The sequence below is a fragment of the Haemaphysalis longicornis genome, unplaced genomic scaffold (genome assembly GCF_048455015.1).
Source record: "Haemaphysalis longicornis isolate Haplotype H1 unplaced genomic scaffold, Haemaphysalis longicornis Haplotype H1 scaffold_5, whole genome shotgun sequence".
NCBI lineage: Eukaryota > Metazoa > Arthropoda > Arachnida > Ixodida > Ixodidae > Haemaphysalis > Haemaphysalis longicornis.
In genome coordinates, this window is record NW_027526385.1 from 45352855 (window position 1) to 45372269 (window position 19415).

Sequence of the window (19415 nt, forward strand, 5' to 3'; positions counted from 1 at the left end):
TGCAAGGAACCGTCACATAACGAGGGTGAAGCCCTTCCTCCATTATGGGTGTCCAGAGAAACTGCATCCGAAGCTGACGTACCGCGGCTAAATGCTGCCAACGAGCTCGTGGCTACTGGGCATGCCGACCAGCATCCGGTGTAGTTACCCACGCAACGGAACATTTCCTCATGAACACCAGCAACATACCAGCAACACCAGCAAAATCGGCCATTACGACGAGTACGCGATTACGAGACCCTCGACAACACAGCCAACAGCCTCCGCTTCCCCCCATTTGCACGCCGTACACCAGCGAGTGACGTCAGTGGCGTTGAGCTTGTCATCATCGGGAATGCGCCATATTTAGGTAATGTCGCATTTGATTGGTTGAGGACAACGTCAAAATCACCATTTGTTTTCCTGGTAATTGAAAATGTCCGGCCTACTCCGGCGGCCGGCCCCTTTACTACAGTACTTTTAAGTGCTTTTCTTCACTTTTTTTTTTCATCACAAAACTTGTGTGCCTTTCAGCAGCATTACGCGCTTGAAACGGCGAAAATCAATAAAAATAATAAGGTAAACATTGTCGATACGATCTTTGCAATCAGTGCAGGCGTAAATGCCAGAACAAGATAAGCTCAACCACCCTCAACCACGGTGGAAGTAGCTTCAACCCAATACGTCTAGGGTTTGGAGAAGTAAGATTTGTGACGTCACGGCTGCCGCCGCCTTGGCTCTCGCGATTGGCTGCCCCGTAGCTCGCACAAACGCGCATAGGAAAAAAAGAAAAAACAATCTAGTCTGATGGTTGCTTTGTGCGAGGAAATTCGGCGGATGGTATCATCTCGTTGAATATGATGGCATCATCAAGGCCCCACCGGAAGTGCGGTATGGTACTTTCGTCTAACGTGCATGTTGAAGATGATATATATCGCGATAACATCGACGACTGTGAGAACGCGTACGGGAGCAGAACGAGCGGAATTCTTCGTCGAATCTTTTCACCACGGGACGCCATGCAAGCATGGCGAAAGGCGTTTGCTTGTTGCTGTTGATCATGTCGGCCTCTCTGCCACCGAACGCCAATTTTTGGCGCTCTGCTCGTGCTTGCCTACCAGGCATTCTCGATCGCGGAGCCCCGAACGCGAGGCTCGATCGGACCTGACGCAGAGCACCGGCGCGTACCAGTCGCTGGCTCCATCTTTTTCTCTCGTATGGTCCTCGATTTGGTTTGGGGGTGTTGACTTGTGCGAATAAGATGGAAGTTCGGGTCGTAAATATGGACTTCAAAGCTCCAAAATGCAACAGTAAAAGCAAGGACGCTTCCAACGGAGCAGACTCAGTTTTTCACCTCAAAACGCGAGAAAAAAAAAAAAAGTAAAAATGCTTTCAGTCTTGTACCCCTAACCGTTCACCCTTGTTTACAGAGTACCCCAACACGCGTGTACGATTACGTGGGTTTGCTTTCGCCGGTCCTCGTATAATTCGACGAAAACCGACCTGCTGTTAACGAAGAATTTACGCAATGCGACGGTAAAGGGAACGCAGGGCAGCTAGGAAGAGGTGAAAGGGGGGGGGGGGGGGGGGGTAGTGCGTGGGAAGAGAACAGTACCTGACGTTCGTTCCAGAACGCACACGAAACGTTCGTGCTTCCCGAACGGACATCCGTGAGCGTACCTGCCTACCTAACGCACGTACGTGTGTCATAGATACAGTATGGCGTGACCTTGAGAACGCGCCGACGCCGCGCATGCATAAACCAGCTTACGTGGCGTCGCTTTTTTCAACATTCCTGCCCGATAAACCATTTCGCTTTAAAAATTTGGTGGTGAATTTTAAAATATCCTGCTAGTTGAGTTTATGTATTTCTTTGCAGGTTAGCGCATATCTTTCATGTAAAGGCCATTGCGAGGAGTGGGGGGGGGCATAATACAGTAATTTAATATACGCATGTTACGAATGGCAGCGGCAGGAGTCGAAGCCCACAAGAGCACATAAAAAGGTGGCATTTTTAAACTTGGAAATATTTGTTATTCATTGATTAAAGTGATATGTACGCAGATTTAGGTGCCTCAAGGGATTTTTTTCTTTGTCTAGTATCATATGAACACAGTCATCGTCATGTGACAGCTTTTCTGGAATTGGTGTTCTCCGTGGTTTGGTTGCACTGGTTCTCAGTGCCTCGTGTTCTCCCCACGTGTCCTCGTGTTCTCCCCCAGTGCCCAGTGGGGCTTTGTGGCACCATCCGCTGTGGATGGTCAACAATGCTAGATTTTTAAGACAAAAGCTGTGAGTGCCCCATTTTGTGCAAAACTGGCATTGTTGCTGGCACGGAAAATGGCCACAACTGTAAAAAGTAACAGACACATTTGAGTTCGTATGGGAATTGAACGGGCGTCTCCTGAGCAGGAGCCGAATGTGTCGCCACCGCTCTGCATTAGCAAGTTGTTAGCAATGGAGCAAGAGTTAACCTAGCGCGTGCAGTGCTGACATCATATCACGTGACAGCACGAGTATAACCAGTCATGGGCATGTTACGAGCAAAAAGTAAGTGTTGCTGTTACGGTTACCTAAGCTCAAAAAAACTTACAGTTGCAGAGGTTCCGAAAGTAACCTGTTACAGTTACTGTGAAAAAGTAATGTCATTACTTTTCCGTTACACTGCAAATCATAAACTAATTGGTTGAGCTTATTTAATAGAAACGTACGAGGGCATGCGGGTAAACTGTAGATGAAGGGAACCTAAAAACGGCACATGCAAGCTCAACACCAGCAACTGTTGTGTACACCTAAGTTTTTTTTGCATCAAATTGTTTGTTGATGCACCCTTGGCGTCGCCCTTCTCGGTGAGCCCTTGTGCGGAAGCCTTTCTTTACAAGGGTAGCCCAGCTTCCTCCTAAGCCGAGGCCTAATTGGCAGTTCTTTTTTGCTTGTTTCCGCTCGACTCAAGACAAAGAAAGCGTTTGACCTCGGTCTTCTGCAGGGAAGATAACCCTCTCGGCGACCCCCTCTCCTAAATTGCAAGGGGAGCCTTGTTGTGGAAATTGGAAGGGCGTAAAAGGAAAAAGTCCAAAAGTTGGAAAGCGCAGGCTGTATGTTGTCCTTAAGCGAGTGTTGCTGTTGAATATGTTTTACAAACAAGTAAGGAACTGTAACAGTATTTCCCATTGCAGTTCCCGTGAAAAAAGTAACAGTGTTACAGTTACAAGTTCCTCTGACTTAAAAGTAACTAGTTACAGTTACAAGTTACTGAACGAAGTAATTAGTTACCGGTAACGTGTTACTAGTAACTAGTCACTGCCCGGGACTGAGTAAAACAGCTGCACCTCAGCCCTGGACAACTGCGATTCTTTGGAAGCTGTGGAGCGAAGTGTCCCCAGTCTGCCTGTTGAAGTAATGCACGCCTGAAAACCAAGAAAACAAACACAGTGCAGCAGACTTTGATAAGTATTGCCAGGGGAAGCCGTAATGATTTTGCCTTTAAGGCACGTAAACAGACTTAGGTACCCTGAAAAATTTTTTGGCTTGTGAAGCTCAAACCCCCAAAACAAACAGTAGCCCCATAAACCACCACTTTTGGAGAGCCCAATTCAAGCCCACTTTTGGAGAGCCCATTTGCATTTATACTTGTCAGAAGGTGTGTTTATGAGCTTGGAATGACCAAAATTTTTAATCACTGCATCAGATTTTAAATTGGCATTCTAAAGTTGAAGTTAAAAAAAATTGAGGCTATTTTTTGAAAGTATTTTCAGTTAAGTATTAGCAATGCGAGTAATAAAGGGGTCCTGAAACAAGTCTTGAACATGGGCAATAAACTTGCAATTTTGATGTTAAGTGCTCAAGCGCCAAACTGCGTATTTGCCAAGTCTTGAACATGGGCAATATACTCCCAATTTTGATGTTAAGTGCTCAAGGACATGTTGAGTGCTCATTAAGTGCTCACGTGCCAAACTGCATATTCGTGAACAGCGTGTAATAAAGGGGTCCTGAAACGAGTCTTGAACGTGGGCAATAAACTTGCAATTTTGATGTTAAGTGCTCAAGCGCCAAACTGCGTATTCACCAAGTCTTGAACGTGGGCAATATACTCCCAATTTTGATGTTAAGTGCTCAAGGACATATTGAGTGGTCATGTTGAGTGCTCATTAAGTGCTCACGTGCCAAACTGCATATTCGTGAACAGCGTGTAATAAAGGGGTCCTGAAACAAGTCTTGAACGTGGACAATAAACTTGCAATTTTGATGTTAAGTGCTCAAGCGCCAAACTGCGTATTCACCAAGTCTTGAACATGGGCAATATACTCCCAATTTTGATGTTAAGTGCTCAAGGACATATTGAGTGGTCATGTTGAGTGCTCATTAAGTGCTCACGTGCCAAACTGCATATTCGTGAACAGCGTGTAATAAAGGGGTCCTGAAACAAGTCTTGAACGTGGGCAATAAACTTGCAATTTTGATGTTAAGTGCTCAAGCGCCAAACTGCGTATTCGCCAAGTCTTGAACATGGGCAATATACTTCCAATTTTGATGTTAAGTGCTCAAGGACATGTTAAGTGGTCATGTTGAGTGCTCATTAAGTGCTCACGTGCCAAACTGCATATTCGTGAACAGCGAGCCACTAACAATCACGTTGCATATTTTTCTGTCCCATCCCTGCGCTTATTTCAAATACCCACCATCCTTCTTGCGGCAGAGATTTCTGTCAGCTTTTTCTTGGAAGTTGCAGTAACATGATAAGTATGGTCCCTGCATCATTTGCTGCCCATCAACACCAGAGCTTTTAATTGCACAATACGCTTATAATTATTATACATTGCTGTTACATGTATAATTAGGGCTGTTTGTTTTCGGGTTTTATATATTTTTAAAATCGAGGGGTAAAAATGGGCACTATTTTTCGAACTAATATTTGGGGATAAATCAGTTTTTTTTGTGTGTGAAACCATTCCGAAATTCGGGTTTTTTTTCGTGTTTAATCTGCAGATGTACTAAGTAATACACACTCTTTATAGGGCAGTATCAGAAGCTTCTTGCATCTAACGCGTTAAAATTGGTGTTTGTTTCCAGCTGGTAAATTGGAGGGACGTCAGGGTTTTCTAGCAAATATTACTCTCCGATATTTGGCGTTTGCTTGGAAATGAATCAGTAATAACAGTAAGGGGCATTGATAACTTCTAATAAATCAGACATTCAATTTGCAAAGAGCTGGTCATCGATTTTTTTTACACATCATTCTTTACCTACATTATCATCTGCATGCGCAAAAAGTTGGACTCCATTCTTCAGATCTGTCCGATTGCTGAACGTATCTAAACTGGGCGAAAGTTCTCTCAACATCACAGCTTAGTTAGGCACAACAATGCCAGGGCAGCATTTGCTGGCCTGGGGTAGTGAGCGGTAAAGTCATGCCCATACTCAATGGGCCCGAAAGCTGTGCTTGCGGGGCTTGCTTCCGGCAAATACTTGTTGAGAACAGCGGACCGTCAGCCCACGATTGTACAGATCGCTACTTTGAAAAGATCCACGTTCGGGATGTAACAATAGGGTAGAATAGAGTTTTACCTGAAAACGAACAACTCTTATGTATAATGTAACTGTACTGTCAAGTACTGTTGCCCTTATTATAATTTAAATAATAAGCAAAACACATTGCTGCGAACCATGCATTGGGTTTGTTTATTTGTGTTTTGCTTTTGCCGCCCAGCTGCGCCGGTCTCTGTTATCGGTGTTGTCTGTGTGCCAATTAGGCGCGTGTTCCGTTCTTTCTTTCTGGGCCGCATGTGTTATCTCTTCTGACAGGGAGAGCGTTCCGAACTAACACGAACAGCCTAGAATAATCTTCGCTGGTCTACAGTGTTCTGGATACACTTCGACTATTCGAGGAACCCTCTCATTGAGTGGTAAATTCCCGCAGAGCAGATGCCACGGCATTCAAATCGTCGCGCTCACCTTCGCACGTCACTTTGTTGACTGCTGCTTCGCCGCCTGTATTCTTTGAGTTAGGGGAGCACAAGTTCGCTCCAATAAACTTGTTTTCCTTGAAGACAACTGCGTCGTCTTTGGCTTCGTGACAATATGCAATTATACCTAATGGAAATTAGTTGCGCAGGCTCCTTGGTTCACGGTTATGTGCATCCAAACGTTTCGTCAAACAGTGGACCTACCAAACTGCCAGAGTTCCTAGTGCTCTGTGGTTTTTCTTGGGGCAAACGAGCTGAATTTCACAAAAGAATTTACGAAAACGCGTTACGCTACTCGCAGCCATCTTCATTGGATCCTCTGCGTGTCTGCAACAGATTTCAGAACTGGCAATGTTCGCTTGGCAGACAGATGCCAGGCTGCAGCCGTATCAGACAGCGGTAGATGGAAGCACAGGAATGCCTAAAGTCGACAAAGTGCTCAGTTTAGCTTATGTTACTTTGAATCCACATTCAAAAGTTTTGCTTGAAGTGCAGTACTCTGCTCATACGCAGCACCATGAGCCGGCTGCCAGCACTGGCCCAAAGTTGTCACCGGAGGAGAATTTCTGAACTTGAAGAAAAACAGACCTGAAAACGGGGCAAGAGAATTATGTTGCACACACAACAGATGTTATCGCTGTGCAGTCCGTCAACACATGAACCAGGAGTAATTCGTTGATGTGGGTAGGATCACACTGCTCACTGATCCAAGACTGCGTTGGCACCTTCCACACAATTACAATTGACGTGGGGAAGAAGGAGAGACATCTGCTTCATTTATATACAATGATTCCTTTGTTGTTATTGGCATTAAAAAAATTTTTGCCGGGGAAGGTTGGGCTGTGTGGGACACTGCTTGGAAGCAAAAGAGCAGAAGTGGAAGAACTCTCACGAGGAGTATTTTGGAGCAAAAGATATCATTGCAGTATATGTGGCTCTTGCCGGAAACTTGCTGTGGTAAGGCTAGTCGTATCAACTGACGCACATGTCTATGCATCTGTTACTGACATGAACCTGACCACAATGAAACCCCATGAAGACACAATATAAAGGCCACCAAAAAAGACCCTGCAAGATTGTAGGCTCGGAAAATATCTGAGCTACAGGCAGACATAAAAAACAGGCAGCTGTGATGCCGTGGTAGTGCAGAGTTGAAAATGAGTCGGCCCTACAAGTGGTGGAAAGAAGAATGATGGGAGCAACACTAAGCAATAAGAAGCAAGCATCTCGGATTAGGGAGCAACAGTGGATCCAGTGTCTCAAGAACGGAAGAAGCGGCGAATGCCCTAACATGAGTGATGGGAGAGCAGTTATGATCTCTCGATCCAGGCGCTTCAATAGCTTGTCAAGCTCTTTTTTTTTTTTTTTTCACAGTTCTGCTGATAACGCCATCTATCAAGACATGTAACCGAGTAAATTTAGTGTGGAAGCACTGGGTACACACCGCACTGAGCATCACCAGGGCTATACCACTGTGGCATGGGCCTCACTCACTGAAGTCTTGCTGCTGCTACTTGTTTAATCCCTAGTGCTACCTCTGAGGAGGAAGAGAAGACCAAACTCTGTGGAAGGAAACAATGAGAAAATTGGAAAGAAGGGGATCAATTCGGATGGTGCTGGACAGGAGCGGCTGGAAGTCTGCGGAAAAGGCCATTTTCCTACAGCGAACAGCAACATGTTGCTGCTGATGGGGACGTGACTGCTCCTCGGCATTGCCGGATGCTCTGCTGAGTGATCTAGAGTTGGCTGTGTGGTGTACGGAGCTGGATTGATGCAATGCCGCTACTCTATCTCTTCATCCCTGTGTCCACACCACTGGTTTGCTCGTGGCCAAGCTGCCAGCGGGCCCGTACCATTCTTACCTTCTGTCAGAGAGGATCCGTCTCTTAATGTCTTCTTTGACTCCTTCCGCCTGCAGGACCCCCGGCAAAGTACAGGACGAAGATGGAACTGCAAAAACCTGCTCCTCGTGGTGGTATTCCCTCATCTGCAGTCATGCGCGCTGATTTCGTGTGGTTGGAACAGAGCATGTGTGAACGCAGCAGAAAAATCTGCAACGCAACACAAACGTGGTTAATGGTTTTTTCCTGCACAACAACAGTTGGGCAGTCTTGGTCGAAAGCATGCCAGTCTGCCTAGGGTTGAATTTTAACCCTTTTAATTCAAAAGCATTTAGTATGCTGGTCAAAAATTCAGCATCACACACGAAATAGCTGCTTAAAGGATAAAAAAAAGTAATTGACTGCTCATAATGATGCCACATTTCTCAAAAAGGACCTATAAACGAAGTAACTAAAGTTGAAAAGGAAATGGTGTAAATTATTCACTGGGTTGGGTTCAAACCAAGGTCCTCCGGAATGCAAGACAAGAAACCCCTGGACCATTACAACTCGATGATTGTAGCTGACTAAAGAACCTAATTATGATTGTAGCTGACTAAAGAACCTTAATATACGTGTGTTGAGACATGGCCGTTGTCTTAGAAACGGGTTAGAGACTGGAGACACGGCTTTTGACGTAAAAATGTGTGTTAGAGAGGCCTTTAACTTATAAACAAAAAAACGTGTTAAAGACATCGCTTTTGACTTAGAAACTTGTGTTAGAATGATTGATTGAAGGTAGGGTAGGGCTGCGTGCCTCAGCGCAGGCGATGAGGCACGCCGCAGTGGAGGCTTGGGATCTTTTAACGTGCGCAAAAATCTTGTACACACGGGCATTTTTGCTTTTCACCTCCATCAGAAAAGCGGTTGTTAGAATGGCCTTTGACCTAGAAACGTGTGTTAGAGACATGGCCTTTGACCTAAGAACAGGTTAGGGGCACGGCTTTTGACTTTAAAAAATGCGTTAGAGACCTGGCCTTTGACCTAAGAACGGGTTAGGGGCACAGCTTGACTTTAAAAAATGCGTTAGAGACCTGGCCTTTGACCTAAGAACGGGTTAGGGGCACAGCTTTTGACTTTAAAAAATGCGTTAGAGACATGGCCTTTGACCTAGAAACGTGTGTTAGAGACATCTTTGACCTAAGAAGGGTTAGGGGCACGGCTTTTTACTTTAAAAATGTGTTAGAGACATGGCCTTTGACTTAGGAATGTGTGTTAGAGACATGGCCTTTGACTTGGAAACTGGTGTTAAAGACATGGCCCTTGATTTAGAAACATACATAATACCCCTGTCAAGCGTGCCTATTTAAGTGCACTTCCATGGAGTGCACTCCGCTGAAATGCCATTCGGGAGCAGCTGAATGGCAAACGCAAATGACACTTTCCAAGGAACACGCTTTAAGCTGAGTGTGTTCCCGGAGCACACTTTACCCAGGTTGGCTCGCCGAGTGAGTTGTCTCGTCAGCACGTGCCTGAAAATTGGGATAAATAAAACAGATCACTTAGACGAATATTAGTTGTGTTAACAGTTCCGAATGTAATGTTCATTTATTTTTCCGAAGAGAGAAGCAGCGACTAAAAACAAGAAAATAATCTCGCCCAGCAACGTCCCAGTGCTATCGGGTGGGGGGGTGTTGCTGCGTGGCGGCTGCTGTCTACAGTGTATGCGTAGGTGGTTTGGTGTGGTTTTCTCATGTCAGCCTTTTCTGTTATAATCCGCACTCACATGTAATTTTTCTTTGATGATAATGCTCCTGCGGTTCACTGCCCAGTGAGTAACAGTGAAGATAATGACCGCCGGTGTTCAGTCGCCATCTTGACACTGTTTTTTGTGGACTTGTGAGAGGCGCTGATTGCAGTGTTGAACAATGCAAAGTGTTCACACTGTTCCTCACATGACAAAGAGCGGGGATTTCAAGTGATTTTGTGAAATATTTATGCCAGATAGCGTCACTGACACCACGCCCAAGGGAACTTTGGTTCGCCGCTTAGCAGCGTGCAACCAAAGTGCCATTCGGGGAACCTGAGTGCACCTAGTGTAAGTGCACTTAAACGGGTACATTTGACAGGGGTATTAAAGATGGGGCCTTCTATTAGAACTTGTATTAGAGGCACAGCACTCGATTTAGAAATGTGGGTTAGAGGCACGGCCTTCGACTTAGAAACATGCTTTAGAGAACTTGTATTAGAGGCACAGCACTCGATTTAGAAATGTGGGTTAGAGGCACGGCCTTCGACTTAGAAACATGTTTTAGAGAACTTGTATTAGAGGCACAGCACTCGATTTAGAAATGTGGGTTAGAGGCACGGCCTTCGACTTAGAAACATGTTTTAGACACATGTACTTGGCACAACAGGAGAAATTAAAGCATGGTAGACTACTTTTTCAATTCAATTTAATTCAACCTTTATTTCCAACAAAAAGTTGGGGGTCCCCCGGGCGAGAAGTGGCCGTAAAGACCACTTGAAAGGTGCCTGAGGGCCCGCACTTGCAATGTGGACAGTTAGTGTTCTGTTTCCCTTTTTGTCTCCATTATGCAGAGTTGTTTGACTTCAAGAGGAGGCTAGGAACAATATCCACTGTCATGCGCAGATGAACAAAGAAGCATAGCGATTGCAGTGACACAGGAGCAAAAAAAAAAAAGAAAAACAGTCGTAAAAATCGAAATATTTCTATACAAAAACTCCATAGACACGAAAAGGCAAAAATCAAAAAAGAAAAAGAAAAAGAGAAAACAAACAACAGTTTTGATCAACATATATAAAAAAGAACGGTGTGTGTTGACAATTTTTAAAAACAATTCCCTCATTTCTTTTCGGGTGTAGCCCCTTAAATTTGTGTTCACAATATCCCATTTGTTTAGCAGGGAAGGGACAGTACATCTTAAGGACTGCAGAAGATAGTCAGTTCGTCGAAGTGGAACTAGCCACTTGTCACAGCCTCGAGTGCGCGAATCACTCTGTTGCATTTTTAAATCGCCCAGGCGTTCCAAAAAAAACTCGGTACCTTTCATTTGAAAAGAAAAGCGAATACAATAGACGAAACTCGTAAATGTTCTTGACAGACATGATTTTATATTGAGAGATTTTATTGACATGATTTACATTGACTTGATTTAGATTAGATTGACATGATTTTATATTGCTTTGCTCTTTGCCACAAAGCTTACCACATTCTTCATTGGACTGCCTGTTGCTTTTGCGTTGAGCTCCTTGTTACTTGTCACATCTCATCGCACCTCTCACAACATTTCAATGTACCACCTGTAAATGCATTCATAACTGTCTTGGCAATATTGAAGGGTGTGGCAGATGTTCTTTAGTTCACTTTTCTTTCCTTTACTGCAAGTTTAACACATGCTGCCTTTAGTTTTTTCTTGGCAATAATTGAAACCAAAGATTTTGTGGCTGAGCTTCTGTACTACCCCTTCGTTATCTGCTACATCGTTTGTAGCTCCTAGAGAATCACCTGGGAATTTAGTTTGGGAGGTAGCATTTCAACACCGGTGCTAAAGAAACCTTGTGAAATGAACAATTAAGAATATAGTAGACACTATTAGCCTTCAGAAGAAACTGCAAGTGACGAATAATACAGTTTAGATTCCAATTACAGTTTGTGCTACGCCCATGCTCGAAAGACGAAAAAAGTATTCCCTTTCTAGTGTAATTGTGCTTAGTGTTCATGTTGCTTTTGGTGCAACAGTTCTCACTAGCCTTTTTGTATGTAGTGGTGACCGCATGAAGCGATTTTATCAAGCGACAGGACAGTGACTCAGGGGTGATGACTTGCCATCACTTGACTTCGTTGCTCGCTGGTGCAACTACACGGGAGTACCGTATTTATTCGATTATAAGGCGAGGGTGTAGTTTCAAGAGTAAAAAAAAAAATTGGCTTATACATATATATAAGGGGGGGTATGACTTTGAGACTACAGATTTTGGGAAAAAATGTCTCCTTATATTCAAATTTACAATAAATTTGGTAACGGTGTGAGCGACAGAGAAACACAATATCAATGTAGTCGTACTGTGCGCAGTGACACGCTCTGTACGCCGGTTCTTTACAAATAGTGTTGCAAAAATAAGTGTGTGGTAGCAAGTCTTTTTTTTGTGTGTGTGTGTACATTTATTAAAAGAAAAAAAATATTGCGGAAAGTTGAGATGTGCTTCTCTGCAGTACAGAATGCCGTTCGCCACTTTATGTCTTGTTCTCGATGCTAATCCACAAGTTGAGTCCCTGAAAGGGCTCCCCTTTTGACTACTTGCTCAGGCCACTTTTGAGTGGCAAGCAGTTCCTTCCACATTGAAAAGCAGAATGCTGCATCGTTCCCTGATCGCTTTGTGTACTTAACACTTGTAACTCACCAATCGCTAACCAGTGTAAGTGATTGGAGTGTTTAGTGTGCTCGCTTGCTAAACACAGAATCATATTTTTCTTATTTGCTAGTTTAAAGGCCCGTTAGGGTATTGATGGAAACTTGTAAACGAGTGTACAAAGGATTAATGCTCAAAAGAGAGAAAGTAATAAACTAAGCACAGAGAATGCGTGGTTACAAATCTTACACTGGGCAGTTGAGTTTTGTATTGACGCAAGGTGAAAATTTTTTTTAAATTCTGAAAACACTGCGCTGACTGAATTCACAGGAACAAAAACTTTAGAAACAATAGCGCATGCGCATAAAAAAGCATGGTTGTGCTTTCGCGCGTGTGCATCGTGTTTGTTAGTCATCATTTTTATAATCTCAGTCAGTGCAGTGTTTTCACAATGAACGTGTACCAACTAGACCGCAAGCAAGCTGTCGGGGAAAATTTAATTGCATCAAATTGCAAGTGGTCCTGGCGTCGTCGATGTATACCGCTGCTTTGTAGCTAAATTGTCTCTCTTCAGGATAGTAGTTTGATGAGAAAACTACTATGTCTGGCAGAAATTGTCACCGTAGAACGGGTCATTGGCGCAGCCAAGCCAAGCCAGTACCAATAGCCATTGTTTTTTGTTTGTTTTTGACCCCCACCTACATTTATTTGTGTGCCTCTAGCATGCATATTGGGGACAAGAAAGTCTATGAGATGTAAAGTCCTCACGCTCAAAAAAAAAACTAAATACCTTTTCTTCTCATCGCAGTGCGCAGATTGTCGGACGAGGCGATCAACGGCATCCTGAGCGACCTTTCGGACGCCTCGGATGACCCCGATGATCCCGACTTTGAGGTGGAGTCTGACAGTCACCACCAGCGGTCCTTCCTGCGAAGCACACCCAAGAAAGCACGCATTTCCGACGCCAATTCCAACAGCTCTGCTTCACCGCCTGCCTCCGCCAAGACGCCAGCTGATGTGCCGAGGCCGGTGCCGAAGCCGGTGCCAAAGCCGGCGACCACGCCGACATCCATCATGACTCTAGACGATTTGAACATCGAGTCACACACGTAAGTCGGGAGCACAACGGTTACAGCAGACCATTTCTGTTGGTTTGTTTGGTCCTCATGCATTTTAAGTGGAATCTACTACGCTCATAACATACCCGGCTATGGCAGACTTATCGGCTACAATAGACTATATTTCAGGTGGAAATTGTTTTGACTAAATGGTAATAGCTGACCTCCACGTTCTGGCACCCGATATGCTTTTTTTTTTTTTTTCGCTGTTTATTTTGGCGGGAAAACTACTATGTCCGGCGAAATTGTTGGCGTAGAACAGGTCATTGGTGCAGCCAAGCCAAGCCAGTGCCGGCAGTTTTTTACGAGCGGCAGGGTAGCCGGTTTTACTGGCTGATAAACTAAGCATAATTAACGCTGTCGAGCATGGTGAAAAAAGGCTGCCATCACCAGAAGTATGGACCTGTCTAAGCAGACGGTCCGCTCGGCCGTCAAGAACAAGGACATTGCCAAAAAACACGACTCCAGTGAGATTGAAGAAAACGCTTTCGAATAGGCTAAGTGGCGCACCCGGAGGTCGAGTCTGCCCTCGTCACAGTTCTTTTTTTTTATGTAATGAACAACTCAGTTTCAGTGAAATTCGGCATTTATCATTCCCACGCATCCATCGTTCCCATTTTGTTCGGTGGAAACGATAAGAAATGCCTCGAGCAGGGGGTCGGTTCCCATCCATTGTGTGCAATCGGCCGCTGGCTGTGCGGAGTCCAACTGGCCGAACTTTTGATTTCACAGCTGTCCTTTATCTGAGTATTTTGTATCAGCCGTTTTACTGACCCTACTAAGGTCATAAAAAATGCGGAAGCTTCCTTGGGGGATTGTCGGGCAGCGATCCGAATTGTTTGATGAATGGTTTGGGCCTGAAGGGGTTGAAAAGGGCCTGGCTAATTCTGCTGGCCATGAATGATTTTTATGGCTGGTTAGCAATTGCTCCTAGTTACACTCCCGCTTTATTTGCTCAGCTTAGTGTGCGTCTCTACACACTCGACCGCATGTGCTAGGTCTTTTCCAAGTGCCGGTTCTAATCTGCGAAAACAGTGTTTGGCGACCATTTAATTGAAATAAAATTAAAAATAAAAATTAGTTAAGAAATTATATTTAACTATTCTTTGAGGATGCAAGAATGTATTAAAATATAAAAAATGGGAAAACGTGATAGTTAACAAAATCACAGAGGTATAATCAATCGATTGCCCTCACATGACACTTGAAAAGAAAAAGAATATAGAAGGGCGCAGTCTTGGTTGAAAATGATGCCAAAGAAAGGCGAAATAAAAGTTCAGCAAAAACAATGCAAAATAAAGCAAAGTATGGCAATTCTCCTGTGCATAGCCTCAGCTCAGATTTTTTTAAGAAGGGTTCTTGAAACGTTCACGTACAAAACGTGTATTGCTAATTTATTTTTTCACCACACCTGTTTTCCAGGTATAAACATTTCTTAATCAACTTGTTTCAGGTGTCTGCAAAAGTTTCTATTTGTGAGTTTTTTTGTTCTTGCAGTTATTTTCTACAAAATCAATTTAAAGAATATTATTGCGGCAAAGGCATTCAATAATCTAGATATTAGTGCAGCGCAATACACATTCAACTAACATTTGTTGCGAAAATGTCTTTTTGGGCTCCCGCAGTGTTATCATTTCCCTCGCATTAGTGCAAATGTTAAGGGCTAAATTTGAACGAGGGAAATTTTCACCTACCACATGATAACATTTGAGAGGTGTGAGCAAGGTAGGGTAAGTGGTGTAAAAACCGCTTACCTACTCCCCCTCAATTGAATGGTAAAAGTAAGAAAAAGATGCAAAAGTTCCCGGTCGCGGCAGCCACTTTTCTGGTGGAGGCGAAAAGCAAAAACGCGCGTGTGTTCGAGATTTCAGTGCATGTTAAAGATCCCCAGGTAGTCAAAATTAATCCGGAGCCCTCCACTACGGCGCACCTCATCACTTCCGTTGCGTCGGCAAGTTTAACCTTAAAATAAATCAAATCAAATTAAAAGATGCAAAAGGGTTGAGGATGTCATATCGATACCTTCTCCTAGCGAGAAAGGAGGAAAGGGTTTCAGTACAGTGTTTCCAAGCACTCGTATATTCAATGTTAGCGCACTTGCACGTGTGCGAGCACATTCGTCATGTTGCACTACATTCGTGCCAACTGCTCCGAGAGAGGAACTAACTCTGAATTTTTCTAAACGTCTCGCAGCTCAACAACTTCAGGAGACCGGTACATCTGCTGCGTCACGGGCTGCAGTTCGGGCACGTTGAGCAACATTGACGGCCTGTGGCTGTACCCACTGCCCGAGGACAAAGAGCTACGCGAGGCCTGGAACAGGGAGATCAAGCCGATCGATCTCGAAGCCAACCGCCCGCGGAGCCCCCGGATCTGCTTCCGGCACTTTGACTCTAGCAGCTTCGTGCGGCGTCAGCAACGTCTGATGGGTCTCAAGAAGGGCGCTGTACCGTCGGCCTCTGCTTCCGCCGCGGCCCTTGCAGCGGCCAACAACCTCCCCAAGCGCGGCGGCTACCGCGGCCGGAGCGTGCTCCCCACAAACAGCGTCGTGGCACAGGCGGCCGCGGCTGCTGAAGGTTCTAAGCCGGCCTCGCCTGCTCCGCAGTTGGCGGGAACTGAGAAAGTGATAACGCCCCGCGTAGCACCGGGAACGGGGACAGAAAAAGTGATAACGCCCCGCGTAATACCGGGAACGGGGACGGAAAAAGTGATAATACCCCGCGTAACATCAGGAACGGGGACGCAGCCCACTGCCGTGACCAAGACCTACGTGAAGCGACCGGTGCGAAGCCCGGTTGTGCAGGGGGCGGTGGTTCCAGTGGCGATTACTCCGGCGAATCCCGGTTTGCTGAAGCCGCAGACGGAGCTGTTCATTGATCTCACGGCAGAGGAAGCCACGGTGGAAGAGAAGAAAGCGACGGATGCGGCCGACGGAACAATAGGGGCTACAAACGACACAAAGGTGGTCCCCGTGGCGTTCTCGGAGGCCCCGAGCAAGCCGGAGCAGGTTCTGGGCCTGGACTACGCGGCGGAGGACGGCTACGTGCTCACGCTCGAAGACGTGGAGGAAGAACTGCCGTGGGTGGTTCCGGACATGCACTGGAACTCGGAGCTGGTGGATGGCGAGCTCCACTTGGTGTGGAACAACTCTCCAAATAAGGATTGCTGCAAGAAGGTTGTCCTCGGCAAGGACATGAAGGTGAAGGTCTTTGTGAGCAAGACTCAGGTGGTGCTGGGGGTGCGGCAGGTGACGAATGTGGCTAGTCTCAAGTCGCTGTTCATGGAACTCAGCAAGCTGTAGGCGACACGTACACCTGAGAGAAAATGTTTTACAGGAGACAATTTCGACGATCCAGGCTGATTTCTCTGCTGTTTGGAGGCTCAGCACTGGATTCGTACTCATAAGCTGAGCATCACGCTTCCAGCATTAGACTCCGCGCAGCAGAGAAGTTAACTTCGATTTGTTGAAGTTGTGTCCTGTGAACTTTTGCCCCCAGCTGTACAAATAAGGGGGATTTGTGACATCATTGTTTTTGTTGGGAAGCTGAGTGCCTCTGCTCTGTTTGTTACTGGCATGGTGAGATACTCGAAGCTGTCAGGGTGATCTTCTTGGGACTAAAAAGTGTCTTTATAAGGTATTTGTAGCTTGAGGTTGTGCACATTTTTTTGTGCTTTGCTTGAGATTGTTGACAGGATTGCTCTTGCCCGAATTGCCAAGATAAAATGCCGGAGAGCTGTCTGGGTGGTCTTTTGGAGACTAAAAAGTGTGCTTACAAGATATTTGTAGCTTCAGGCCGTGCGCATTTTTCCTGCTTTGCTTGAGGTTGTCGACAGGAGAGCTGGAGATAAAATTGCTCTTGCTTGAGTTGCCAAAATAAAATGCCGGGCCTGATTCACTGTTTCTGGTTTGTTGCAAATTCAAAGCACACAGTATGCAACATTCCTTAATATCCGCAGCGGGTCGTTCTTCCTATGAGATTGAGGCCAAGCAGTTCTTGGTTTTTGCATTTTCCGTTTGTGACGGCAGTGGTTGCCATTTAGCAACTAGGAGCTGGCTGTGTGTAGCCAGTGCTTATCAAACCAAACCCGTGTGTCAAGAATTTTATTAAGTGGTTGCGAGAGTCATGCAACGAGGTGTCACCATGTGGTTACCGACAGTTCTTTTGTCATTGTATATCTACATTTGGCTGCGCTTTTGTGATGAAAGCAGCATTCTGTGTTCCTTTGTGTGTGTGTTTTGTTTCCAGCGAGTTTTTTAATATCTTCTCTGATGTTTCAGTTTCCTTCCAGTTGGTGGCTCAACTGCTCTGTATAAATGCCATTGCAATCTTTTTGTAATATATGTTAATATTCAGAGAACAAAGCTATTCATACCTCCACATTCTCTGCAGCTGTTTGGAGGAAGTCAATAAACAGGTGTTCAAACAAAAGTTGTCTGGCTTGTTTGGGCTATGCTAGCATGATGAACGCCCTTAAGAGTATTACTAAATGTATTGCCAACGCTGCGCTAGCCCATTTGCTTGAGCAACCTGCATTCAAGGAAAAATCTTAATAAATTTAAATTGTATCTTGTAGAAAAATTGTTAGTACTTGTTCCCTTGTAAGCTCTAAGCAACCCACGAGCGCTGTAGTGCATGATACGCTTCTTGTGAATGTTTCGCGTGGAGTTGCTATTAACTTGAAAGGTGCGAATTTATCTAATAAATTTGGTTCTATTTTACAAACGCTCCAAGGTTTCACGCTGCTAACAAAGCTTTTATTAAATGGAACACATTATTTTAAAGCAAAGCGTTAGTGTTCTCACTAATGGCGTCTGTAATGCGAAAATGCCCTGCAGGAAAGCCAACTTTCTCTGATGGCGATGAATGATTGTGGGTGAAGTAAAAGAAAAACCACTTTCAATGGTCGGAATCGAAGTCAGGTCCGTCGTGTTGTAAAGCCGGCATCTATCCGATTGCTTCATTCCGAAATGGTCGAAGCAATTTGGAAAACTCGGGACAACAACCAAAGAATCACCAGAAAGCCTTGCGTTCAACCACTGTCATCGTTAGACGGAAGAGTGCATGATTTTTACCTTTCAAGCCAAGCTATATTCGATCAAAATGTGTTGTAAAACTGTGGATACTTTTCTTAATTCAGTTTCAGTAGTAAAAAAAGAAATGTGGCTGCAGAACAAAAGTAACATAGATAAAAAATTGTCCAAGGTATGGCGCAGCAGTGATAATGTGGACTGCAATTTGAAGCAGTGCAAATTTGTTAATACTAGCTTCAACTGGGGAGAAAGCCACTTACGGAGCCCATGCTGGGGAGGGGTTGAGAGAACACTCGTGTTGCACTCAAGTGACACTTCTTGTAAGAACACATTGCTCTTTCCCTCAAGAAGGCCGACAAAGCAAGGGTGCCAACAAAAAAAGGCAAGGAGCAGAGTTACGCAATCACTACAACCAAGCCTCCCATGCCCATATTGAGTTGGACTCCCCAAATGTGATGAATGCCTAAGGACCCAACTGTTAGCTTCGTAGGCTAAGTGTTCCCCCGAGCTTTAGGAGGAAATACAGCACAAAAAGTGGGCCTCGAGACATTGCATGGATGTCGTCAAATCAGTTGCACGCAACCTGCACCTGAGCTTTGCAGTAAATTTTATTCCCAAAATTCCCATCATCTTCCCGAAGATTCAAACGGCTTGCAGGAAATCTGGGCGAAATCTTCCGGTCATGACTGGTGCTGGATTTTGCCTTTTCACGTTGAACTTCGCTAATTATAGTTTAGAGCGTCTAATCTATCATCCATAAACAGCATTTTAGATATTCAGGTCTCGTCTTATTCACTAAAAGCATTTACTGAAATGTGAAAAAACGAGCAATGCAGCAGGAATGCAAGAATCTTTGTCTTGGCCTTTACTCGTACGAATGAGTTGGGTTAGTCCAAAAATGGTGCCGTGTCCGCTCGCACACCACACCATACCCCATTGTATTCCAAAGAAAACATTGAACACTTAGGCCACCCCACTAGCTTCCATCAGGACATGAAGGAGACACTTTATTAACGCACTGGATGCCGCTCGGGTGGAGCAATTGCCGGCATATCTTGCCAGACCAACACCGCCTGACTCAACATCAGCAAAACCACCAGGTCATTTTCAACTAAGCGAACACACTTTT

The 19415-nt window shown here is 44.9% G+C and overlaps 1 protein-coding gene across 1 annotated transcript; it reads left to right on the forward strand.

Annotated features, from left to right (window-relative positions):
• The first annotated feature begins 710 nt into the window (after positions 1 to 710).
• LOC144138160 (uncharacterized) lies at positions 711 to 17684 on the forward strand. The gene is made up of 3 exons (XM_077670304.1): positions 711 to 870; positions 12945 to 13245; positions 15448 to 17684. The coding sequence occupies exons 1-3, from the start codon at positions 837 to 839 to the stop codon at positions 16553 to 16555; spliced, it is 1443 nt and encodes a 480-aa protein (XP_077526430.1). The 5' UTR covers positions 711 to 836; the 3' UTR covers positions 16556 to 17684.
• The last annotated feature ends 1731 nt before the right edge of the window (positions 17685 to 19415 follow it).